This window comes from Sander lucioperca, chromosome 17 (assembly GCF_008315115.2).
Source record: "Sander lucioperca isolate FBNREF2018 chromosome 17, SLUC_FBN_1.2, whole genome shotgun sequence".
In the NCBI taxonomy this organism is placed as follows: domain Eukaryota; kingdom Metazoa; phylum Chordata; class Actinopteri; order Perciformes; family Percidae; genus Sander; species Sander lucioperca.
The window spans coordinates 10,488,435-10,514,995 of NC_050189.1; the positions used below are offsets into that span (position 1 = coordinate 10,488,435).

The 26,561-nt window shown below is 42.9% G+C and overlaps 1 protein-coding gene and 1 long non-coding RNA gene across 2 annotated transcripts; one reads left to right on the forward strand and one right to left on the reverse strand.

The window, feature by feature from the left end:
• gc2 (guanylyl cyclase 2) lies at positions 1–22,538 on the forward strand. Its single transcript, XM_031304140.2, has 25 exons — positions 1–208; positions 1,331–1,819; positions 3,277–3,405; positions 3,498–3,677; positions 3,868–3,985; positions 4,659–4,960; positions 6,479–6,610; positions 7,599–7,702; positions 8,228–8,346; positions 8,621–8,705; positions 9,182–9,278; positions 9,715–9,828; positions 10,624–10,704; positions 11,979–12,155; positions 13,046–13,202; positions 13,286–13,435; positions 15,078–15,226; positions 15,735–15,898; positions 16,869–17,061; positions 17,627–17,801; positions 18,899–18,997; positions 19,583–19,677; positions 19,769–19,854; positions 22,150–22,250; positions 22,352–22,538. The coding sequence occupies exons 2-24, from the start codon at positions 1,397–1,399 to the stop codon at positions 22,247–22,249; spliced, it is 3,429 nt and encodes a 1,142-aa protein (XP_031160000.1). The 5' UTR covers positions 1–208; positions 1,331–1,396; the 3' UTR covers position 22,250; positions 22,352–22,538.
• LOC118493631 lies at positions 3,715–26,561 on the reverse strand. The gene is made up of 3 exons (XR_004895583.1): positions 26,440–26,561; positions 10,977–10,985; positions 3,715–3,726 (listed from the first exon to the last, which is right to left on the reverse strand). It is a non-coding gene; the product is annotated as an uncharacterized LOC118493631 (long non-coding RNA).

Sequence of the window (26,561 nt, forward strand, 5' to 3'; positions counted from 1 at the left end):
GGTCGTCTCACACACACACACACACAGACGAGCTGAGATACACCAACTGTGATACGTGTGTGTCTAAGGCAGTACCACTCACTTGGTTCCTGATTTTTTTTCTTCCAACTTTTCTGCCTTTTGGATGTGAACCAAACAGGAAGTGATGAAAGTATCCATCGCTGTGGCGCTTTGGAGCAGAAGATTTGCCTCGTCTCATCAATCCTCGGTAGGAGTCCTTTAATCAATGAAAAGAATCAGATGCATGATGAGTATACAATAAGATGTATGAGAAGGAGAACATAGAACAAGTACATGCAAATATGAACAATCCTGTTTACGGAAGACGTAATCCATCTGTTTAAGGACGACTGTGCATTTATGTCTGAAATGACTGAAGTTGCAGACATGAAGACATTCATTAGTTCTGACGATAGCACTCTGCATCTACTCACCTATTGTGGGGGGGGCCTTTGGGGCTCCAGCCCCGAATGTTTTCTCAAAAGCCCCGAAACTTTTAGGGTTATAAAATAACTTCAACTTGTGTCATTTCCCCCCAGTCTCTCTGACTGGACCAGAAAGTCAATGGAGCAAAAGTTCTATTACTGGGGAAATTCTTCTTCGAACAACTAGGATTTGTCTTCTCTTAGTGACATGAGGATTTTGATTCAGTACATCTTAATCCTGTAGCTGACTGAGCGAGACACAATCTCCACAGTCTAACTTTCGCTGCAATTTGGTGTGAATGCAGCCAAAGTGCGGTAAAAGTCTGTCAGATGACGCAAACCAACACATTAAGGCAGACGGCAAAGAGCTAGTGGCAACGACGGCCGACTGTGACGTCGCCCCACGTCGTCTTGGTCTTAGCCAAAAAATTACACTTGAACAGATTGATCAGATGACATGCAGAATTAGAACTGCCTTCTGTGTGCGCTCTCACAGTCGTTTGTTTGCTTTCCGCACTTCCGTTTTCTTCTTGTGTACTAATTTGCTTAAGCTGAACAGCCAATCAGATGGATTCCTCGCACCGGCACTGATGCAGACGCAGATTGAATCTGTCTGCATCAAAAAAAGGCAGATGAAGGCCACGTGACACACCGCAACAACTATAGGGTGACAGACGCTCACCATCGGCCGACGATCTCCTTGGTATGTTAGGGCCTTTCTGGCGGACTTTTTTCCGGCAGGTGGGCAGGGAGCCCCTGGCGCTGCAGTGACACAGAGCCAGTATTTGTATATTTTGATGTGGGTACTTTCATTTCTTCCACCACTGAGTGCCTATTATCTCTCACAGAGTGTCTCTACAAAATAACCTCACCGTTACTCTTCTTCAAATCCTTTGTTGTTCCAGGGAAGTCACACCTTCAGACCATCTTCCTCCGGGCTTGTGTGAGCTCTGGAGGTGTTGAGACTTGAGATGCAACCACAGTGCCGCGCCTTTATCGTCTTCTTCTCACTTCAAACATGGAAGCAGACACCAGACAAAGCTCCTGACGTCCATCCATCCCCCTTTCCTCCTCCTCGTCTTTACTTCTCTCCTGTCAACCATTTTGCTGCATCCAAACTTTGTTCTGTTTCCTCTTCCCCTGCTTTATCCCCCCTCTTCCCTTTGCTCCGTCCATCCCTCCTGAGGTTTCTCCTGCTCCTCCTGGCCTCCCTGTTTTTACTGCCCCGCCCAGCACAAGCGGCCTGGTTTCAGGTCGGGGTGGTGGGGCCGTGGGGGTGCGACCCTCTCTTTGCCAAAGCCCTCCCCAGTGTCGCTGCACAGCTCGCCATCAACCGCATCAACAAGGACCGCTCGCTGTCCTACGCCGCAACCTTCGACTACACTGTGCTGCAGGTACGATGCTGACCTCAGCCAAGACTGTTTACGTTTCTAGTGGCGGTGTCCCTAGATTATGACTGGAGCAAAGCAGGTAGTAAGGTGGTTGAAGTATAACAGCGCTAGAGAGGCAGGTTGGGGTGGTGGATGGTTCAAACAAACACAGGACTTTCACCCAGGATGGGTTCGAGTCCCGTTTGAAAATAAAAATAAACAGCAAGTTTTTTTTCAAACTTTACGTGCATCACGTGCATAAGCAGACGTGAAGTAACATCTGATTTTAAGCCAAGCCACGATCTTTTTGTAAACTTAACTAAGTAATTTTTGTGCGTAAACATAACCAAATGTGACCATTCCATGTTAAAGACGTGTTTAAAACTGCGATCTTTAAGTTCAAACAACCCGTTCTCATTCCGAACTCGTAAAATAAGGACGTTTGGACAGTGGCTGTCAGCGTCTGATGCGACGAAAAAGGCATCTTTCAGCGTGTTTGTGTAATGCACCGGGGAGAGCAGCAGTTAGATAGGATTTAGCGAGTAGTATGTAAGGGTGAATTTTCGCGTCAAACACAGGACTTTTACCCAGGAGAGCGGGGTTCGCGTCCCACTTGTCACGCTTGCTATAGTCGCTATTTTCTTACGACGCCCACCCACGACCCTTTCCTAAACCCAACCGTCCCGTAGTTCCCGCGTGTCACGGAACCGTAAGCCCACCCACGACCTTTTCCTTAACATAACTGCGTCAAAAGGGACGGCAATAGTCCCGACCAAGCGCGTTTACTTAAAGCGCTAAAGGGATGGCACTAAAGGGACGGCAATAGTCCTGACCAAGCGCGTTTACTTAAAGCGCTAAGGGGACTTTTAGCGTCAATAAGAACGATAAAGGCACCTGACCAAGCGTCCATATTTTACGAGATGGGTGTGAGAACGTGTTGGTTCAAAACCACGACCGATGTTCTCTGGTTTAGATATGAGGACGGAAAACGCTCTTGTGGGTCGTATTAGAGGATAGAAACAAATGACCATTTCGTCGTATGGTTTGGAGGAATTATCTCAGCGTTAAATCAAAGTAGTTATGAAACAATCTGATCTGATCACGATTGTTTTGTGGTTCCTATCCTATCATCTACTGGTTCGACAGTAAGAAGCACTCGGAGAACAAAGCGACGTGAAGCAGGGTTCGGTACACAATGTTCAAGGTTTAATGAGACATTGTCTAACAATCGCTCCATTCACTTTGGTTATGTGAGAGTAGATAGATGAGAAAGAGGCTCCAGAGGAAAGGAGCAGTGGTTCAAGGTAGGTTCAGGCAGATAAATCTTCAGAAAGGAAAACAGTGTTACAATTTACCATACACATTTGTGATACAAATTAAAACAGATGAGAGAGGTTTTGTTCAGAGTTTTTACGTAACAGATTCACAACACTGACTGATTGGTACATTGATTAATCTATGCATTGCCTGTCACTCTTCAGGAGCCGTGTGAGACATCAAGGGCGCTCGAGAAGTTCATCGGTTTCCACACGAAGGCCTCGGGGTACATCGGACCATCCAACCCCAGCTACTGTGACGCTGCTTCAATGTTGAGCAAAGGCTGGAACAAAGTAGGTTGTGTTTCTGTGTGAACGGTATTTCAGAGGGACTTTAGATGCTGTATGTGTGGTCACATCTCCTCTACTCTCCTCCTCTTTTCCAGGCTTTGTTTTCTTGGGGTTGTGTTGGCTACGAGCTGGACGATATTCGGAGCCACCCGACCTTTGCCCGCTCCATGCCGAGGCCCACCTGGGTGCTGCTCAGCGTCATAAACTACTTCAGGTGGGCCCACGTTGGCATCATCTCTTCCTCAGAGGACATCTGGGTGGAGACGGCCACCAAGGTTTGAATATTTATCCAAAAAAAATCTGCTATTGGTTTCTAGTAGCTGCCTAGATCTTTCAAAAATCCAATAAAACTGATGACAGAGGAACTCACGCTTTGTTGGGATATGTAATGCCTAATTATGATACCTAAATACTTAATTTACTAAGAAAAGAAGGGGGAAAAGTGCCTGCCTCTGTCCCGTCCAGGTTGCTGATTCGTTGAGGAGCCACGGTCTGCCAGTCAGACTGGTCAGTATCATGGAGAACACGCCTCACGGCATCAGACGAACTCTGACCAAGCTCCGCAAGATGGCAGAAATACGGGGTGAGTTCCAGTCTATTGCTGAAGTTCAGAGCCTAAAAAAAAAGATCTGGCACATTCTTGCATATCTTCAGTGACATTGAGACAAAACTTACTGGATTTGCCGCCAGATCCACAAATCTGCTGCAACTTTACAACCCTTTACAACCAGTGCACATTTAAGAAACTTCCAAAAGAAGCTTCATAGTCATGACATGGAAGTCTGATTCCCCTCTCCCTATTGATGGTTTCTGGAAATTAAATCACAGTATCACATGTACTCTTAGGAATGAATATGACAAATTTCTCGAGATTTGAAGGATACCTTAACAACTCATATAGCAGATCTAATCTGAATTGATACGCCACTGGTTGTCAGGACAAGTTACATTGCCTCTTTTCTTTTTTAAATCACCTACTCCTTTTGAGTAGGGCCTACTTAGTTTGTAAGTAGGTGGGTCAGGGAAGGGACTTGGAGTTATGTCTTTGTGAGTTTATGTATGTTTCATTGAACTGAAAATAGTAAAAAAGAGACCTGGCTACAAAACCTATTATACACAATATTATACAATACCTACCTTCCTTCCTTCCTTCCTTCCTTCCTTATTGTTTAAAATGAATGAATCCTGATCAGGAATGTCCGTTCTTCAGTGGTAGAAACTTTAAACCTGCAGTTCATTATCATGTCCGGTTCTAGTTGTGATCCTCTGCATGCACTCCGTACTGATCGGCGGTGGAGCCCAGAAGCAGCTCTTGGAGACGGCGTACGACATGCAACTGACCGACGGCTCGCTGGTCTTTGTGCCCTACGACGCCCTGCTCTACAGCCTGCCCTACCGCAACGTGACCTACCCGGCTCTGACGAGGAACAGCAAGCTGCTGAGGGCCTACGACGCTGTGTTAACCGTGACCATCAACTCACCCCAGGTGTCCTTCTACGAGGCCTACAGCGATGCCATGGAGAGGGGAGAGGTGGCCCGGACGCTGAAGCCTCAGCAGGTGATGTGTGGGACTGTTGACCAGGGCCTGAAGTTAACTTTTATGGTGTGTGATCATAGACTGTTAATATTAATGGACAGAGCATGTGTGACGTCACCCATTGGTTTGTGGAGATCTGCTGTGAGTCGTCGAGTTTGCCGTTACGGGCGCAGCCATCCTGGTTGCGGATGTGACGATTTTAGACGAGAGGGAGGAGTGAGGGAGGAGCTACGTTACGTTACACACTTTCACTGGCAATCACATCATAGCCATGCTCCAAAACACCCCCTGCTTTATCGCCGATTTTAAAATCAGCGAGACCATAATTCAAAAAATGAACATCATTCTATATTGCAGAAGACTTAAAACTAGCGATTGAGACCATAAACTCATTATGAAAGTGTTTACTGAGGTAATAACTCAAGTGAGAAGTGGGTCACTTTCTCATAGACTTCTACAGAAACCAACCTCCTTTTGCAACCGCACGTGTCGCCCCCTGCTGGAATTCAGATAGAATGCAGGTTTAAGGCACTTCTGCATTTGCAGCACTTCGCCGAACAGGATGCTTTGTTCATTAATATTCAGTCTAACAGTCTATGTGTGTGACACACAGGCTTTTTACCAGCCAATTTCTTTTTTTAGTCCAGATTACGAAACAGTAGTCAATATCCACGACGGTCAACTGCTGGGCTTGCTCCAGTACCGCCGGAAATTCTGACAGATGTCACTCTTTTCGGCCGGATTTCCGTCACCTTCTGCTTTCTTTGTGTTCTCTGCAGGGTAAATTCAGACAGCTAGTTAGACTATCTGTCCAATCTGAGTTTTCTGTTGCACAACTAAAACAACCTTTGAACGTACACAAAACAAGTTCCTTCCCGAAGCTATTTTGCAGCGGCACCGTGGCTCCGTCCAGCGCTTAGCGCCGCCCATGACAATTGTGATTGGTTTAAAGAAATGCCAATAAACCAGAGCACGTTTTTCTCCCATCCTGGAATGTTGTGTGGACTAGCAAGACCTTCCTCGTCAGGGCTGCGGAGGAAGGTCTGGCAATGCAAGACTACAAAAGGTTTTAACTTTCTCCTGCTCTGAGCCATACACACGACAGTCACTGCAGTACATTTGTTCTGTACTGCTGTCGTAAATCAGCACCTCACGAACCTGGCTGTTGTCGCAACTGTCCACTTCAATGTCTTCTTTTACTTTTCTTTGAATCATCCTCATCCTTTTATTTGTTGCTTTTTTCAGCTGGCGTCTTCATCCCAGTAATTAAGCCGCCACATTTTTTAGCTCAAATCCAAGAAAATGGCAGATTTGGTTTATACTGTATGTGAAAGAACAACAGTGGCAAAAATAACTAATGAATTACTCAATTCACATCGGCTACTCGCCAACGTGGCAGGTAGACAGTTTCATCTGCCAATGGCAAAATTCATCCGCATTTGGCACGTGGTTTGGTGTTGATTTCAGGCCGTGGTGGAGGGCTTTGGTGCCCTGTTGAGATTCTCCTTGAGCAGTTCGATCCGTCTGTGTGTCCTGCAGGTGTCTCCACTCTTCGGCACCATCTACAGCTCCGTCCTCTTCATGGCTCACGCGGTGCATCGCGTCCGGCAAGCTGGGGAGTGGATGTCTGGGGGAAACCTGGCAAGACACACCCACAACCTGGACTTCCAGGTACCAATAAGGATCGTGAATAAGACAAACAGTGTTTCAAAATATACCGATAATCTCAGAAAAATTAATTTATGTTCAGTAGAAATTACACTGGATATGGTTTACTTTGGGTAGCAGCTAGATAGCACCTAACATTAGCCACAAGCCCGTTGAGGGAAGTTTTGAAAAAAATCTTTGGGACCAAAGATTTTTTTCTGAATATCTGTATTCCTTTAAATTACCCAAAAAAATCTAATTTTATTTAAAACTAAGTGCAGCATTAATAACAAACAGTTGAACGTTATTAGTTAAATTTCTTTAAAATTTCTAGACTAAATGACTCTATATAGTTAACTAATTAGCCACATATAATTGTTCTCACAGTAATCAAACCAAACACTTGAAGCTCACTGGCATGATAGAGTGACAAAAGCCCAAACTAAAAAGGGCTGTTCCAACTATACATCGTACTAAAGGTCCCATGGCATGAAAATTTCACTTTATGAGGTTTTTTAACATTAATATGAGTTCCCCCAGCCTGCCTATGTTCTCCCAGTGGCTAGAAATGGTGAAAGGTGTAAACCGAGCTCTGGTATCCTGCTCTGCCTTTGAGAAAATGAAAGCTCAGATGGGCCGATCTGGAATCTCCTCCTTATGAGCTCGTAAGGAGGAAGGTTACCTCCCCTTTCTCTGCTTTGCCCGCCCAGATAATTTGGCCCACCCATGAGAGAGAGAGACATCATGGCTTTCAAACGAGCAAAGTGGCAGTTGGTCAAGGCCACACCCCCGCTCTCCACCTTGCCCCCCCCTCTCTCCTCCTCAATAGCTACAGACACAGAAATGGCACATACTAAGGAAAGCTCATTGTGGGACTGGCTCTAGTGGCTGTAATTCTGCACCAAGGCTGAATTTCGGGAAAGAGATACTTCAGATACAGTATTAGGGGACCACTATGATCTATATAAAAGCATCCAAAGAGCACCATGTCATGGGACCTTTAACGTTGCAGGGCTTCAGCCACCCGATCAAAACCAACGGCTCTGGAGCAGCTCTGCTGGAATACCTCATACTGGACACGGACGGACTCTCCTGGGAGCTGAAGCCGACATACAGGTAAATGAGCACTAAAGTTAGAGAGAGAGAGAGAGAGAGAAGCAAATAAACAAATTAAATATTCAATGGCAGATAGGTAAGGTAAAAGAAAGTCAAACTAGGCTTTAACATGTCGATAAACTTCAAAAAGAACTAGAGTTTTGTTAAATTAAAACACAGTAAAGTAGTGATGGCCAAATGAAGCTTCGCGAACCATTTTCTTTATTTCCTGAGCCTACTAGATGGCGCTCTCGGTTTGAAGAAAAACACTGACAGAATGGCAGCTCAGTGTGCTTTCAACCATTTGTTGAACAAAAAGCGCCATCTAGTGGGCTCAGAAAATAAAGATAATGCTTCACGCCATCACTACAGTAAAGTGGGGAAAAGTTTTTCTTTGCAATATTTCGATTACTTACAGAGCAGAAAAGAACACACATTTCTCAGGCTGTAGTTTGACTTGCATTTTGTCCTAATGTGTGCCTTTACTCTACTCAAAGAATGGAGGTGTTATTGTTGGATTAATAACTCGGTCGAATTGATTGACAGGATCGACATGGAGGGCGGTATGGTGCATTTCCTTGGTCGAGAAATCCACTTCCCTCGCGGCTATGGACCCAGGAAGGACGCCTCTTGCTGGTTTACTCCCGGAGTCATCTGCTCTGGGGGTTAGCAACGCATACACATGCGCGCGCGCACACGCACACACACACACACACACACACACACACACACACACACACACACACACACACACAAACAGCTGTTTAGCTCGGATATCTCGGTCTTTTTTTTTGTACTTTAAAATAGTGTCAGCAGTTTAAAATCCTTCTGCATTTAAGATTTGTGTTCTTGAATTTGTTTTTCTTTATTTCCATAAAAACACACTTTACATTTTAATCTTTTCATCAAATCTAAAAGAATACGTTTGTCTTGTTTCAGGCGTGGATCTTTTCTCGACCATCAGCATATTCCTCGAAGCGATGGCCGCCTCTGTTTTTGGAGTGGCAGCTATTTACTGCATCAGGTAGTCATGTTGGTCTGGAATATCACTATAACTAAAACTAAAATGAATTATTTCCAGGTAGAAAAAAGTTAACAGGAAGATGTGACCGTTGTTTGCAGTTTAGTGTTTTTCACAAATAAAGCTGTTTTTGATAACAGCTGTTAGCAAGTCAGTCTTCTTCTTCTTCTTGTAAATTATGGCGGTTTAGATGCTACTTGATGACGTATTACTGCCCTCCAGTCGGTCAGTTAGCTAGCTAGCTATTCAGTCAGTTATCTAGTCAGTCAGTCAGCTAGTCAGTCAGTCGGTCAGTTAGCTAGCTAGCTAGTCAGTCATTTAGCTAGCTAGCTATTCAGTCAATTATCTAGTCAGTCCGCCAGTCAGTTAGCTAGCTAGCTAGCTAGCTAGCTAGCTAGCCAGCCAGCCAGCCAGCCAGTCAGTTATGAGTCTATATATAACTCTATCCTGCTGTCTCCCCCTCCTCTCTTGTTGCCTAGGCGACGCATCAATCAGATCCGACAGGTTAAGGGTCCAAACAGGATCCTGCTGACTCTGGCTGACGTCACATTCATCAACCCGTCGCTTAGCAACAAGGTCTGCCACTATCTGATTAACTCGTGCTTTTTCTTGTATTCGTTGTAGAAGTAAAACTACGCAAGAGGAAGTAAACTGTGATGTTTCATTTCAGTTAATCTCATTTATATTAGTAAAGACATTTATTAAACATCATATTTGGTAGTTGTTGTGTTACTGAGACAGTGGGGGAAAGAAAACTGTTTAAAAGCTCACATCCTGGGGCGCCTGGATCGCTCACCTGGTAGAGCGAGTGTCCCATGTGCGAAGGGCTCAGTCCTAACCGCAGCGGCTGCGAGTTTGGTTCTGACCTGCGGCCCTTTGCTGCATGTCATTCCCTCTCTCTCTCCCATTTCACATCTCAAGCAGTCCTTTCGAATAAAGGCCTAAAATGCTAAAAAAAAAAAACAAAGAAAAAAAAACAAAGCTCACATCCTGAACTTTGACTCCTTTATAGAAGCTGAGTATGGACGACAGCAGGGTGAACGGCATCAGGAGCGTCTCAGACACGTCGCAGGTCTCCTCCCAGTCCCCGGCCACCTACGAGAACTCCAACGTCGTCATTTTCGAGGTGACACAGTCAGTTTCATTTAAATAGGTCAATAACAAAACTCCTCTTGGTCCTTTCTAAACTGTAAACCTGAAGAAAAGTAACACAGTAGTCAGAATCAAATGTTTTTATCATAGGCGTAATTTACAGGGGGGTGGGGGGGCGGTTACAACCCAGAAAATGAAGTGTTTGATGTTTTGTTCAAAAGTGGAGATCTCAACCCCACCAATGTTGAACCCAAAGTTACACCCTGGTGGTTTTAAAAAAAACACCTCCCAGTCAGGGCTGCTCGATAATGGAATAAATCATAATCACAACTATTTTGGTCAATATTGAAATCACAGTTATTTAACACATTTACTCATTGCCTTTTCAAAAGATGTGGCATTTGTAGAACTTGATCAACAGTGAAAACACCTTGAACTGTGAAATTTCATTTTGTACTTTTCCCAAAAGACAAAATGAGAGTTTACTTGCACAACATAATGTGCAATTGTTTTTCTCGATTACTCTGTTTTTGTGATCGTTACAAGCGATCAAAATTTGATTAATTGCGCAGCCCTACTCCCAGTCCTTTTTAAACTGTAAAGACTAAAGAAAAGAAAAAGTCTTCATCCCACTGTGGCAGCCTAAAATGTAAACTTGGCAGATGGGTTTGAGATTGAGCCAACCACCATAAACTTTTGATAGTTTGGGGATATTGTCTCAGGAATTATCCTTTACGTGTAAAAAATAATAAACACACAAAAATGTAAAGTTCAGCAGCTTGAAAGGGTAAGAAAGCTGATTATTGTGTGGTTGTTGTCTCTCCTCCAGGGTGACTGGGCCTGGCTGAAGAGACTTCCTAATGGGACGTTCAGCCGCATCAACCCCAAAACCAGCCAAGTGTTTGAACTGGTATGTGGCATTGCTGTGAAACAAAGAAAGCCACAGCTGATAAAAGAAACCGGCAGCACGAATAGGGGTGGGACAATAGTTTGATATGGCAATATATCGTTGTCCTTCTTCATGCATTGTGAGATTCGATACACTGGCGCAGAATATCGATATTTTAATGAATAAAATAAGGCACTCTAGATAGATTTCAGCATCACTACTTCATGGCTCCTTAAAGGTGCTCTAAGCGATGTCACGTGTTTTTTTAGGCTACAACATTTTTTGTCACATACAGCAAACATCTCCTCACTATCCGCTAGCTGCCTGTCCCCTGAACACACTGTAAAAAAAATGCGGTCTCTGTAGACAGCCCAGGATCCACAAACACCAACAAAAACAAACTGTGCCAACCTGCACTACCAAACACAACAAACCTAACCCAACATCGCTTAGAGCACCTTTAAGGTGGCGTTCAACATATGAATGAGAGAAACTTGAACATGAGTTAGGAAGAGTTTTTCAATAGGATGACGGACAGCAGTTTGAGGGGAAAAAAAGTCCAAAGTCTGGACCCATAGTTATTCTATTGTTCTGTAATTTTAATTTACAGACTGAAAAACTTGTACTGCAGAATTGTGCTGTTTTCTAACAGTTTGGATTTGCAATGAATAAAGCGAGAAAACCTGCTCTTAAAGGACAATTCCGGCGCAAAACGTTATGTACCCACTCTGTCGTTCTCTGGGACATGTTTTCATGCTAATCGAATGAGTTTGTAGCTTGAAAGACGCTAGCGTGGACCGCTGATTATGCATTATGATGCATGTAGTTTCTGGCGTTTTCCGTCTTTTTAAAACAAAAAAAAATCTTCGGTTTTGTCGCCTTTTTTTGAATTTTTTTTTCGTTTATAGTCAACATTACTAACAATGTATCAATCAGATCAATAGAAAATGTATTTCAAAATAGAAATTTAAGTGGACATAATATTTTATTCATAACACAAGGTATGGGCCGGGTCCGAACTTTGAGAAGCCCTGGTTTATAGGTTTGTCTAGCAGTATGTCTTGTTTTTCTCAATTCTCGATAAATGATTATCACCAAATTGCTGTATCCTGATAAATAATACGATTCAACTTTATTGTCAGTTTGCACTAAAATTCAGCTCCACTCCAAAAAAAAGAAAAGAACAATACACACAGATATTATGGTAATCGTGAGCCATGTATGATGTATGGTATGGTGAGGAACCCTGTGATTCCCAGCCCAGATCATAAAGTACTTTTGTTTCCTGGCTGCAGATGAAGGACATGCGTCACGAGAATGTCAACCCTTTCCTGGGCTTCTTTCACGACTGCGGTGTGTTCGCCATCGTGACCGAGTTCTGCTCCAGAGGAAGTCTGGAGGACCTGGTGCTCAACGACGACGTCAAACTCGACTGGATGTTCAAGTCGTCGCTGCTGCTGGATTTGATTAAGGTTGGTATGGTATGGCGGGAAGACGGGATGGGAGCAGATAAGACAAACGGGTGGTAGAGTGGGGTGTGACATTTTTAGGGAAGCATGGAAACTCGGATAAAAGAAAAACACAAATATTTGTTGCCAGTGTAGACATGAAGGAGCCTATAACTTTTTCTCCTTTGGCCCATCAAGACTGGTCTGTTTAAGAGTGAAAACTAAAATAATTAATCGAAATGTTATCAAAATCGCAAAATGGCCTGCTGCAATTTTCAAATCGCATGAGTTGCAGTATTTGTTAAAGCCAAAAAGTGTGTCAAAATCAGTTTTTAACTAAATATTGTCGTGCTGCAGAGAGGTCCGGCCCTTTGTGTCCATATTCTACAGACACAAGAAAACATCTTTGTTTGGTACAGATCCTCGCAAAAATCATAATATAATCATTTTCATTTTAATGTTTTTTTTGTGAAAAGTATGTCAAATCCTATTGCAATATCAGTCAAAATAACTGCAATTAGAAATTGAGAAAAACAATTATGTTGCACATTGCGTTTTGAAAGATTTTGAAAGTGCACTTCTTCTCAATCAATGTTATTTTGTGTTTATTTTGTATATTATTTATTTTATGGGGAATTCAAAAAGTTAAACGGGAAAAATACTAAGGGAAATTTCACAGTTCAAAATGTTTTCACTGTTAATTTGTTTAACTGTTTCACCAGTTTTTAAGTTCAATAACTGCAACATCTTTCCAAAAGTCAATGAGTAATAATTTTTTTAAAAATCGTTATTTCAATATTTTTTTCCATAATCGAGCAGCCCTAAAACCAGTGGAGTGTAAAGTATTCAGATCCGTTACTCAGTTACAGTTCTTGATACTTACAGTACCTCCGCTGACTTGTATTCTGTCTCAGGGAATGAAGTACCTCCACCACCGCGGCGTGTGCCACACTCGCCTCAAGTCCCGTAACTGCGTGGTGGATGGGCGTTTTGTCCTGAAGGTCACAGACTACGGCTACAACACGGTTCTGGAGGCTCAGAGGTTCCCCTACATGGAGTCACCTGCAGAGGGTGAGAGAACGCATCAGATCAGGAAGCCTTTGTGTGATTCTTCACCACAGTAGCAAACTAACGGCGCTCTGTGTGTCCTCCAGAGTTGCTGTGGACGGCTCCAGAGAACCTGAGGAACGGTCAGCCGGAGCTTCACGGGACTCTGTCTGGAGACGTTTACAGCTTCGCCATCATCATGCAGGAGGTGGTGGTCAGAGGGCCGCCCTTCTGCATGATGGACCTGTCCGCCACAGGCAAGGTCATCACTAGTATGTAGTAGGCAGGGCTGTAGTCAGGTCCGCCTTTGTTGAGTCCCAGACAAGTCCAAGACTAGGACTAGTCGAGACCAAGCCAAGACCGAGTTCAAAGAGGTTTGAGTCCAAGTCAAGACCGAGTCCAAATGTGAGACAGTTATGACTGAAACAGAAAATATGATGATTGAGTTATATGACGCAGCCAGGCATACAAGGCAACCAATGTCGATGCCCATTCTAGATGGATTTTAAATTAAACTAGTCTCGCTTTGCCAGACCTTCCTCCACAGCGCTGCGGAGGAGGGTCTGACTAGTCCACACAGCATTCCGGGATGGGAGAAAAACGTGCTCTGGTTTATTGCCATTTCTTTAAAGCAACACTAAAGAACGTTCCACGTACATTGTCCATTACATTACATTATGCAAGTTTTCCAGATCGGGTAGCGGATCTGTAGTTCGAATGAACTGGACAATGTAATGTAATGGACGATTCCGCTTCCAACCTGTAGGGGGACCGAAGCGGGAAAAGTTCTTTAGTGTTGCTTTAAACCAATCACAATCGTCTTGGGCGGTGCTAAGCGCCGGACGAAGCCACGGTGCTGCTGCAAAATAGCTTCGGGAAGGAACTTGTTTTGGTGGAACGTGTGTACGTTCAAAAGTTGTTTTAGTCGTGCAACAGAAAACTCAGATTGGACAGATAGTCTAGCTAGCTGTCTGGATTTACCCTGCAAAGATCTGAGGAGCAGTTAACCATAGTCCTCATGAATCCACCAGAGTTTAGAACGCCAACACAAAGAAAGAGGAAGGGAACGGACATCCGGCTGAAAAGAGGGACATCCGGCGGAATTTCCAGCGGCACCGGAACAATCCCGGAAGTTGAACGTCGTGGATATAGACTAGAATTAAACTAATACCTGTTTTCTGAACGAGCAGGCTTCATCAATGGTTTTGCTTTGAAGGAGGAAATTACTTTAGAACAAAAGCATATAGTGTTGGACTCGGTCGAGACCAACTAGACTATTTGGCGAGTGTAATGGCCGAGTCCGAGACAAGTCTGAGTCCAAATACCAACAAGTCCAAGACAAGTCTGAGACAATAGAAAAACGTCTCAAGTCCAGACTCAAGTAATACAGCCCGGTAGTAGGCAGTTTCAAATACAGCCTTAGTCTTGAAAAAACTAAGAACTAGAGAGCTTCTTGGAACAAGTCTTTGTAAAAATAAGACTCTGCTCTCTGGTAGGGGGGCATCAACAAATCCAGTGAGCAACAAGAAACAATACAAGGCACTCGACTTCAGAACAAAAGATAAAATGCCTTTCATTACATCTGGCACATTCTAACCAGAATCAGATTTTCAGTGTCCAGCCTTCTTCAGGGAGTTACAGGAAAGGTTTGAGCTGAACAAGATAATGGTGGGAGCAAATCAGCAGGTGTATCAGAGTCAACCCATCTATAACACTGTTCACTTAGGGTACGTTTTTTGATCTGCGTTTCTCTGTCTGACTGACATTTTCATCCTAATTGGTGGCATGGCTACCAAAGACCACACACACACACACACACACACACACACACACACACACACACACACACACACACACACACACACACACACACACACTTCATGTTTATCTCTGTTTTAGATATAATAGAGAAGATACGTAAGCCGCCTCCTCTGTTTCGGCCCGTGGTCAGTCCAGACTACGCTCCATTGGAGTGCATCCAGCTGATGAAACAGTGCTGGAACGAACAGCCAGAGAAGAGACCGAACTTTGATGAGATCTTTGATCGGGTAGATATAAAGTTCTAACAACATGTTGCTTTAATTTGAACCACATATCTACCTTTTAAATGCTACAAAATGTAATTTTAGCTAGTGTTAAACTGATATATTGGGTTGCCAAAGTGGCCTTTTTTTATCAAATAAAGAACTGTTGGTGCTGGTTACTTTCTTTTTTAAATAAATCTTTATCTTTGAGATCTTTAAAATCTTTTGTACTAAACCAACCTACAGTTGTCCCTTTCCTTTAATGAACTGCTCACATTTTAAAAATGTCATTCGTCATGAAGAGTTTAAGTGTTCTTGGTGGTGTAAATGTTGTTTTTACCCATCTTAAAACATCATAAAAAAATCATATTGGATTGAAATGGTCTATTTTTCTTTGGTAAAATCAATTTTAGAGTCAATATCGTTTGGGAACTAATTGAACATTCTGATGATTTTAGGGGTGATGACATGCTGCTTGATTTATCTGTTAAACTTCAAGTTATGTCTTGTTTCTCCTCTCATCTCATCTCAGTTTAAGAACATCAACAAGGGGAAGAAGACCAACATCATTGACTCCATGCTGCGGATGCTGGAGCAGTACTCGTCTAACCTGGAGGAGCTGATCCGGGAGCGAACGGAGGAGCTGGAGATCGAGAAACAGAAGACGGAGAAGCTGCTGACTCAGATGCTTCCTCCGTGAGTAAACGTAGACAAACGCACCTCGTAGAAACACACAGCTACACAGACATACGGGTGCCGAGTGACTCTTTCTGTTAGGGCTGCACAATATGGGGGAAAGATGCGATAACGTTGTTGAACATTGCGATAGCGATATTACGTGAGATGAATAAACAGATATTAAAGGGCACTCAGTTCTGCCTTTCTGCTGCTTTCAGTATTCTGCTAAAATACAACAAATTGCTTGTTATGTTTATAACAAATGAAAGGAAATCATTTCCAACATTCTTTTGTTGAATACATTTAACATTTAATTAAATATAAAAGGCAACACTAAAAAAAAAGAATGACAGGTAGGTACATTTTAGTCTACGTATATCCACGACCTTCCACCTCCGGGATTGCTCCGGTGCCACTCTTTTCGGCCGGATGTCCGTTTCCTTCCGCTTTCTTTGTGTTGTAATTCTAAACTCCGGTGGATTTCTGAGGACTATGGTTAACTGCTCCTCAGATCTCTGCAGGGTAAATCCAGACAGCTAGTTAGACTATCTGTCCAATCTGAGTTTTCTGTTGCACGACTAAAACAACTTTTGAACGTAAACATGTTCCACCAAAACAAGTTCCTTCCCAAGTTCCTTCCTTTTGCAGCGGCCACCCAAGACGATTGTGATTGGTTCAAAGAAATTCCAATAAACCAGAGCACGTTTTTCTGTGTGGACTAGCCAGACCCTCCTCCGCAGCGTTGTGGAGGAGGGTCTGGCAGTGGTGACTACATTTTAATGTGCAGTTTTCTACAAATATTTTCAACAAAAAATGAGCAATGTTTATGGCAATATGTCGCAGCCTTTTGCGATGTGTTTATTGCGCCAGTTAATATCGTGATGACGATAAAAACGATTCATTGTGCAGCCCTACTTTCTGTCCCTACGACTCGAGCTTCTTAACAGTAGAGACACGTTTCAGACTTGAGTTTTCTCCGCTGCTGCAGGTCTGTGGCTGAGGCTCTGAAAGTGGGCGGCACGGTGGAACCGGAGCACTTTGACAGCGTGACGCTTTATTTCAGCGACATCGTCGGCTTCACCACCATCTCGGCCCACAGCGAACCCATCGAGGTGGTGGACCTGCTCAACGACCTGTACACAGTCTTTGACGCCATCATCGGAAACCACGATGTCTACAAGGTGCGGCGTTTAAATCTCTCTTTTGTGTCAATTAAGGATGTTAACGATGAATCGTGAATCGGTTACAAATCCATATAAATATGTAAAGATTACAACTGGTTGAGATAAAAAAAACAAATGAATGAAAATTTAAACGTCCTAGGGCGTAATCTACTTTAGATTTCACTTGTTTGACTTCAGACGTCACTACGTCTTCTTATTTAATTTATATGAAGAGATGTTTTTGTATTTGTTTAGTTATTTTGATGAGGGGTTTATTTAAAAATCCTATTTTTTGTTTTTTATTTAATTTTTGTTATTTAAGATAAAATACAATTTCAGTTGCACTTTTGATAAGAGGACAAATCTGCTGTTTTGCACAGTTTATAGACATGAGGGAATATTTTTCAGCCATTTGTCTGCAGCTCATTTTGTTGAAAAAGAATCCTGAGAACGATCGTATCGTGGTTTTAAAATCGTGAATTGTATCGAATCATGAGTGTATCGTTACATCCCTAGTATTGATATCGGGGCAGCGAATCTCTTCAGATCACAGTCTTGCTCACTCTATTCTATTCCACTCCAGGTGGAGACTATCGGTGATGCTTACATGGTGGCGTCCGGTCTTCCTGTCGCCAACGACAACCGCCATGCTGCAGAGATAGCCAACATGGCCCTCGACATCCTGAGCGCCGTGGGAACCTTCAAAATGAGACACATGCCAGACGTTCCTGTCAGGATACGTATAGGACTACACACAGGTGAGGCAGGAAGGAGCGCAGAGAAAATTGCTAAAGAGTTACAGGTCAATTTGGGTAAATCGTGGTACCTAGTACTGGGTCAATATACTGTAGCACCAAACCAGTACAGGGTAAACTTTAGGGCTCCTGCACACTGCCTGCGTGGCGTGTCCGTTTTTATTTCAGCTCCCATGTTAACAGGTTAGAACTTGCACACTGCCCACACGCACGTCTCAGGCACGCCTATTGTGTACAAAAATAATTGTTTTTCAAATATTGCACCTGTCAATACAGAACGAAATATTATGTAGCCTATTTTGCCATCAAAAACGTTGTCTTTGCTCAAATCAGTATATATTTATGTTTAACATGAAGTATACTACTGCTTAAAGTGCAATTTCCACAACTCTCTCCCCATCGAAATATGCGCAAACAAATGTACAAACACAAAAATATTGACAAAATAAAGTTGAAGAACACGCTATTATTTAATTTTGTCAATGGGAAACATACATGTGTACAGACAAGGCTAGCAGCAGCGCCGCATCAGACATGTTTCTGGTGTGCAAAGACATAGAAAACGCCACGCAGCCGCCACGCAACAGTAACGCCACGCTCACGCCACGCAGGCAGTGTGTAGGAGCCCTTACTTTCTTCGTCCACAGCAATCCCACAGATCGCTCCCAAAACGTCCCAGTTAGAGAGTAAAGACCGTAATAAAACATATTCTTTGTAAATCTTTACAATCATTCCCCGAAAGAAACAAGCAGGCCTGCCTTGTTGCACGATCCAAATTTTCTTCAAAGCTTGCCATTTTCAGCGTGTAGCTCGCTAGCTCGAAGTTTGTTATTGCAACACACGGAGAGCGGAATGCGCCGGATGTCAGCCTATTATCCTGGAAACATACAATATAATATAACAATATATCGTTGGTTTTAGGAGTGTTGTGTGAGCAATAATACACAAAATAACAAATCCCTGCATGGCCATGTTATTAAATGTATTACATGGGTCTTTTGCAAACTTAGATCCTAGCTAGTTAACTGAAGAAGTAATAGCTCGCTCTGTCTGTCTGTCTGTCTGTCTGTCTGTCTGTCTGTCTGTCTGTCTGTGTGTAGGGCCATGTGTAGCAGGTGTGGTAGGTCTCACCATGCCTCGCTACTGTCTGTTTGGAGACACGGTGACCACTGCCTCTCGCATGGAGTCCTCTGGGTTACGTATGTACAAAAACAAAATAACTGTTTATGGATGACATAATCAGACGGTAATGTTGGTTTTTGGCGTATCCTGTGAATGAAATACTTGACGAAGAAGAGTACAAATCATCCCTAGCTGAAACAATTAAATTGAGGTGAAATAAATCAGCAATAATTCTGATAATGAATTAATCGTGTTCAAACATTTTCTGATTCCAGCTTCTTAGATTTCTTTGTCATACATGATAATAAACTGAATATTTTGGAGGGATTGCACTCCCAAACTGTTTGGATAAAGCAAGCACTTTGGTAAAGTCCTCATCTGACATTTTATAGCCAGAACGATTAATGAATTAATCAAGAAAAATAACCAGCAGATTGATTAATAATGAAAAGAACCGTTAGCTGCCTGAGGTGAAAGAACTACTCAGATCTTTTACTAAAAGTACAATTTGCAATATTACAGTGTAAAAGTACTCTGTTACAAGTAAAATTCCTGCATTTAAATCGTATTTAAGTTACAAAAGTAATAGCTGCAGTCCTATTCAATTGTTGTAATTTTATATATTCCCAACCACATCCATTTATTTTTTTGTTTGGCTGCAGCCTACAGGATCCACGTCCACCAGAGTACTGTGAAGGTGCTGCGGGACTTAAATGTCGGCTACAAGCTCGAATTGAGAGGCCGGACAGAAGTCAAGGTATAACACTTTTGTTTAGATAAGGAGATTTCTGCATGTGGATGAAGTTCTGTGTCCATCGCTGCAGTTTGTCTATGTGTCTCGTTCTCAGGGGAAAGTAGTGGAGGAGACCTACTGGCTTGTCGGGAGAGAGGGATTTAGCAAACCACTTCCTGTTCCTCCAGAGGTCAAGTGCGGGTAGGAACATCTGTCCTTTCTCCTTTGTTGCTCCCCTCACACCTCAACTGTTTCCCACCAAGTTCCTCCACGTTCTGAGTCCTACACTGGTTGCTATTGTCTAACCATGTCTGACCCAAATATAATTCCCTTGTTTTGATAAGAACAAGCAATCTCATCTGCTAGACCAGGGATGTCAAGGGCCACACTGGGAAAAATAAGAATCACATCAAGGGCCAGACATGTTTAATTTACTGACATGCTTTTTATTTAATCGGAAAAAAAAAAGTGACTGTTGGAGCCATTATACAACTTTGTTTTGTTTTTGTTTTTTTATATACTACGTTGGTGGCAGTTTTTGTATGTGGTCACCGGGTGGAGCATTGGCACGAAAAGGCGTAAAGGTAATCAGCCAGAGGTCTACCGGTGTGGGGCAACCAGGGAAAGCAGACAGCTTTTCACCGTGTGAACGGTCTCACGCCAGTTTGTGAAATGGTCACGTTATTTAGATTTATTGATTCGTGTACAGGTCACGATTTTCTCGTTTATTTCGTGTACAGGTCACGATTTTCGAACGTGACCATTTTACGAACTGCCATGACACTGGGCTGCTCTGGAGGACGCAACAACGGGGAAATGAAACGCCACATGCCGGCGACAACAACGGGACGGACCGCCACACGCGGGACGCGATCCCTGGTCTCCGGGGTGAAAGTCCTGTGTTGTTTGACCCATTCACCACCCCGACCAACCTCCCTGCGCGGATTTTCACCTTATCAATACTACTCGCTACCGTAATCGTTCGGTGATCACGAAATATGCTTCCCATTGAAATACATTACTTTAAAATTCGTGCTCACCACACAAAAATAACGTCATTAACGTGCTTCAGTACACAAATCAATAGATTCAATAACGTGACCATTTCACGAACTGCCATGAGACTGGGCTGTGTCAGCGTACATGTTAGCGTGTTAGCATGTATTGTTATTGGAGTGTAATGGAAACAACTGGACAACTGAAGGATTCAAATCAGTTCACGACTAATTGGTCACAGCACAGAAATGTATGGATTGTATGGACATTGATTATTGGCAGCCCAGAACACGCGTTGAAGCAAGTACTCCCTGTTTTCCCACCGCATTGGCCTAATGTAGGTCTGCTCAAAAGACTCTACAGTGACAAAAACTTCAGAAAAAGCAACAAAACGTTGAAAAAGCAAACCAAAATTTATTGTGGACCTAAATTGATATGCGGGCCACATCAAAAGCTGCGAGGGGCCGGATTTGGCCCACGTGTGTGCTAGACGTTCCCGTATTGGTTGCTAGGAAACAGCACCTTGCTTATTATTACCTTGCTTATCTATTGTGTGATGGCATATTTTTTTCCATCCCTGCAAAAACTGATACCTGACTCGAACCTACTTAACAGTAAAAAGGATTATATATTCTATTAATTGTAGAGTCTTTTAACCAGACCTACATTAGGTTATTACACAATGCGGTGCGAGAAAGGGAGACGCGCGTTCTGGGCTGCCAAAAAAACAATGTTCAATACGTTACATTACTTTGAGTGCTGTGACCCATTTATTCAATGACAGTGTGCTCACTGTAGCACAGGTACGTTTCAGTTTAGTCCATTTAATTTCAGGTTTAAGTTTTATTCTGCTTTCCATATAAACACAAATCAAACAATACTGCTGACACGCTAAAAAGCTGTTTGCTTCCCCTTTGCCCCACACCTGTACCTGTGGCTGCTGATTACCTTTATGCTTCTCTGATGTCACTGCATATACATTCATGTCACCAACGTGCTATATAAACAAAACAAAATAAAAGAAACAAAGTGGCATTATGGCTCTGACATAAATAATGTTATTTGCAAAGACTCTCATAAATAGTACTGGGAGAAATCCACTGAAAGAAAGGCAGATAGACCAAATATTGTTATACTGTTGTATCTGATTTGTTTCATCCGTACTTTTACGGGGAGTTAAGTGTTGGAACTATTTCTTGGCAAACTTCCTGGAGTCTTGACATCACAATGGGGTTGCCAGGGTGGATAAAGACAACTGGTGTATTGTTAAGACTTTGGACAGAGCACGGCTAGCTGTTTCCACATGCTTCCATTCTTTATGCTAAGCTAGGATAATCACCTACCTGCTCTAGTTCCATACTAAACGTACAGACATGAAATTAGTATTGATCTTTAAATCTAACTGTGTGTGTGTGTGTGTGTGTGTGTGTGTGTGTGTGTGTGTGTGTGTGTGTGTGTGTGTGTGTGTGTGTGTGTGTGTGTGTGTGTGTGTGTCACCAGGCAGGGGGCCCACGGCCTGCAGATGGCTGAGATAGCCCAGTACAAGAAACGAAAAGCCGAGAAACAACAACAGGAACAGCTTGCAAAGAGGAAAAACTGAGGTAATGTTATGCATTATTTTAAAAAAAATTAATGTTGATATGACAAAGTTCAGAAAGAAATGGATTCTTTGTCCTTCCCACTTCCTCTTTTCTTTTCTTAGCACTTGCATCGCAACGAATGAGTCAAAGGACCTGAAGCATGTTTCACAAGGCGGTGAAGCTCTTTTACGTCCGGGTCATGACTCAGCAGTCCGCACATAAAGTGGACGACTACGTCATGATGGTTGCACCACTGACCGACCTGTAGTTTTTAAGTTTGCCTGGACATTTTATACCTACCTACCTAGTTTCCTGTGATGTAACAGATCAGTCTTAAGACTGACCTATTACATCACAGGAAACTATGTGACGTTTAAACTCTGGCAGAATTGAAAAATGCTGATGTGTCCTGCCAGTGATAATCCACCAAGGCTACATCTACACCGCTACGTTTTCATTTTAGGTGGGCGTATTGAGACAAAAACGATCTCAGAGTTTTAGCACCAGTGGCAGAACTAATCTGTGTCCATATTAACACGTCTGACAACACATATCACATGACCATTCACACACACTGGGCATGTGCGTGCAGGTGTAAACAGGAAGCAGATTGTCTGACGTTACTCTGCGGTTAAAAATCATGGATATATAAATTGAAAATACTTTGGAGAAAGAACAACAAGGGTGAAAAGTAAGACCAGACCAGGGATTTATTAGCTTGGAGCGACGACGCGGTGGAACTGTTACTGAGAGGTTTGTAAGCCCGCTGTACCGATAAGACGGACTGACGTGCGTCGTCATTTCCAAAGGTCTCCATTTGTGTCCGTTCAGACTACAAAGCAACCTCGGCATTTTCAAACCAAAACGGGGCCAGCAGTGTTTCCAAATGTCTCCGTTTTAGGGGCTCGAAAAAGCCGGAGTAGTGCGGACGCGAGGCGTAAACGAAGCAAAAGATATTTGTTTTTAAACCAAAACGTAGCAGTGTAAATGTAGCCTGAGAAACGTTTCCAGGAAGAGAAAGGGGGCTAGTGAAAGTGTTTATTCCAATTATAACCATGTGTGTCTGTGTGTATTAACGGGTCGAGTCGAGGACTTGAAGTCTTGTGTGGAAACTTATGTCTAGAGGCCGAGATTATGGTGACTAAGCAAAGCAGAGATCTGCAGGAACTGTCTGTCAGCAGCAGCTAATCTCTCTCGTTAATTTCCTCCTCCGTCGCTTCCCTGTTTCTCTGTTTGAAGGGACAAGAGGAAACTGAGAAGGAAATTAAGTAGGGAAGGAGAGGAAACTGAGGGAAATTAAGAAGGGGAGGAGAGGAAACTGAGGGAAATTAAGAATGGAATGAGAGGAAACAGGGAAATTAAGAAGGGAAGGAGGGGAAACTGAAAGGGAAATTAAGATGGGAAGGAGAGGAAACTGAGAGGGAAATTAAGAAGAGAAGGAGGGTAAACTGAGAAGGAAATAAGAGGAAACTGAGAGATGAGGCAGGAAGGAGAGTAGGATTTTTACTTTTTGTTTGTGGAAGAATTTGGCATCTTGTCTTTGTGGTACCAAGTTGTTGATATTGGCAAATTGTCCATCTTGTAGCTCTATTTTAATGTTTTATTTTGTTTACCGGCCCTGTGTTGATGTAAATATGACTTTATGTAAGAATCGGACAGTTATTTTAACAGTTTAATTTTGTGCTTATAGTTGGAATTGAAATTAAAATGATCCTGGATGTGGGTAAGAAATCTGATTTAGATTGTAATGTTGAGTGTTCTTTACTTTTGTAACCAAACCTGCCTGACAAACATCGCAATAAATCTTTTGGTGCTTAAATTTGGTGTGAAGATATCTCGTGTGTGTGTGTGTGTGTGTGTGTGTGTGTGTGTGTGTGTGTCATTAAATTTGCCATGTGAATTAGGGACCCCACTCATTTTTAAACAAACCCACAGCGCCCTCTGGTGGTGCAAGAAAGTAAACTTTGTTGAAGCTACAGATGGCATCATGGAAGCTCTGCAGTATTATCCTGCTGATCCTCACTCTCTCGCTTTCTCTCTCTCTCTCTCTCTCTATGTGTGTGTGTGTGAGTGCGTGCCTTTTTCGGAACAGTTTATTTAGTTTATTGCCCAAAAATCGTAGTATAAGATATTTAGTCTAAAAAATAGTAGAATGAGACTCAGCAACTCCACGTTTGTAATGTGTGTGTGTGTGTGTGTGTGTGTGTGTGTGTGTGTGTGTCTGTAAATTGCAAATTCCTCTTTCTGTCATTAACCCTCCACGTTTCCAGTGATATCACCCGAGGTGACCTTCTCAACATTAGCTTCAGCCCTGCTTGAATCACTGTTTAATTCCAGAAAACAAACATTTATCTGCATGAAAATCAAAAGGCTTATTAACCAGACTGGTTGTACTGGAAAGTGTCCAGCTTTGAATGCATGCACATTTCTTTTCTAACTTTTTGTTTGGTTTTTATGTCATCAGACAGACGGACACACACACACACACACACGCACACACACACACACACACACACACACACACACACACACACACACACACACACACACACACACACACACACACACACACACACACACACACACACACACACACACACACACACACACACACACACAGACAGACAGACAGACAGACAGACAGACAGACAGACAGACAGCGAAGAGCTGCCAACAAGCTGTGGTGTGTCCGAGCTACGGAGCTGGGATCATCAGTGGATTATCCAGGCGTTAGTGGCAGTTTGCTCGGGGGCAGGAAGGGGTTAGTATAGATTATGCTATAGTGATATAGAATAAGGAGGAATGTGGATTGTAAGGATTAGAGAATATTGAGGAATGGGACGTGGATTATTCATGTAAATGTGATCTGCTGCTGTCTCACAGCAGCAACATTTTTCATCATAAATACGACGAAAGTCAAGCCCTAAAACAGAAGAGAGGAGGATAAAAGAGGAGAGAAAGGAAAGGGGGAAAGGTAGAGATGAGTGGGACAAACAGAAAAGAAAGGAGAAGAAATGAAAGGAAGAAAAAAAAGAGGAGAGGAGACAAGAAAGTGAGGAGAGGGATGGACAAGTAAGAAGAGAAAAGAAGGACAAAAAAGCAGGAGAGAAGATAAGTTGCGAAAAAGGAGAGGAGAGGGGAGGAGAGGAGAGGGGAGAGGAGAGGAGAGCAGGTATAAACAGTTGCAAGTATTTCATAGGTTATAGGGCTGAGTTAAAATAACGATTCCCCAATTAAAATGTGTGTTTGAGTGATCTGATATTGATTACTAAAATCCAGAAATCAATCTTTTAATATCTCACCATGGATGTATAAGTAAAAGGTACTTTAAACAAACTTTTATAGGGGTCAGTTCTTAATGTAAACATTAATCTGGTGCATTATAAAACATATCTGAGGGTTGCTTCTTGCTTGTACAATTTACAGCAGAAGTTCTCTGATAATCTCTTTTATATCCAAGCTAAACTGGTATTGTAACTGAAATTTAACCAAATTGACATGGAATCAGAAATCTAATCGGGACCTTGTGAATCCAAATCAAATCGATTGGCGATACCTTAAGAACGTGCAATATTTAAAGGAATAGTTCAACATTTTGGGAAGCACATTCAATTGCGATTATCTTCCAACCCGGTCTCACGGCAGTTCGTGTAAGTGTCACGTTATTTTTAATCTATTGGAAGCAAGGGAAAATACTCTCCGAACACAAACACAAATGTGGCTTAGGAGGAGCTTCATGCGGGAACTATGGAGACTGTCCTCCCAAAAAACTCTCCCAGAGGTCATTTGTTCAAGCAGCTATTACCAACTATATTTACGTTTATAGTGGCTGTTGTAGTTATGACTGGAGCAAAGAGAGAGAGAGGTTAGGGTGGGTGGACGGGTCAAACAAACACAGGACTTTTACACAGCCTGGGTGTCCTGTTTGAAAATAAAAGTCAACGGCGAGTTTTTTTTTACTTTACGAACGGCAGGTTCAGGAAGTGAAGTAACGTCTGATTTTAACCAAAACCACGATCTTTTTAAAGATCTCTTAAAGGTGCACTATGAGTTCCTGCATGACGTCACTTCTGTTGACGTTCAAAGTAAATACCAAGCAAAACAGAGCAAGCTCGCCCCTCCCCTCATGTTTCCTTAACTGTCATGACTGACTAACTGTCACTAACCCCCACCCCCTCCCCCAACCATATTGTCTGTGATTGGCTGGAACGTGTTTGTTGTATTTTTGGTGCCCAGCCTATGCCCCTAGTGTTTGACGTTTACAACCCCTGTGTTGTCTCCCGAGACCGGGCTTTTTCACGGTGTGTTCAGGGGGCAGGCAGATCAAGGAGA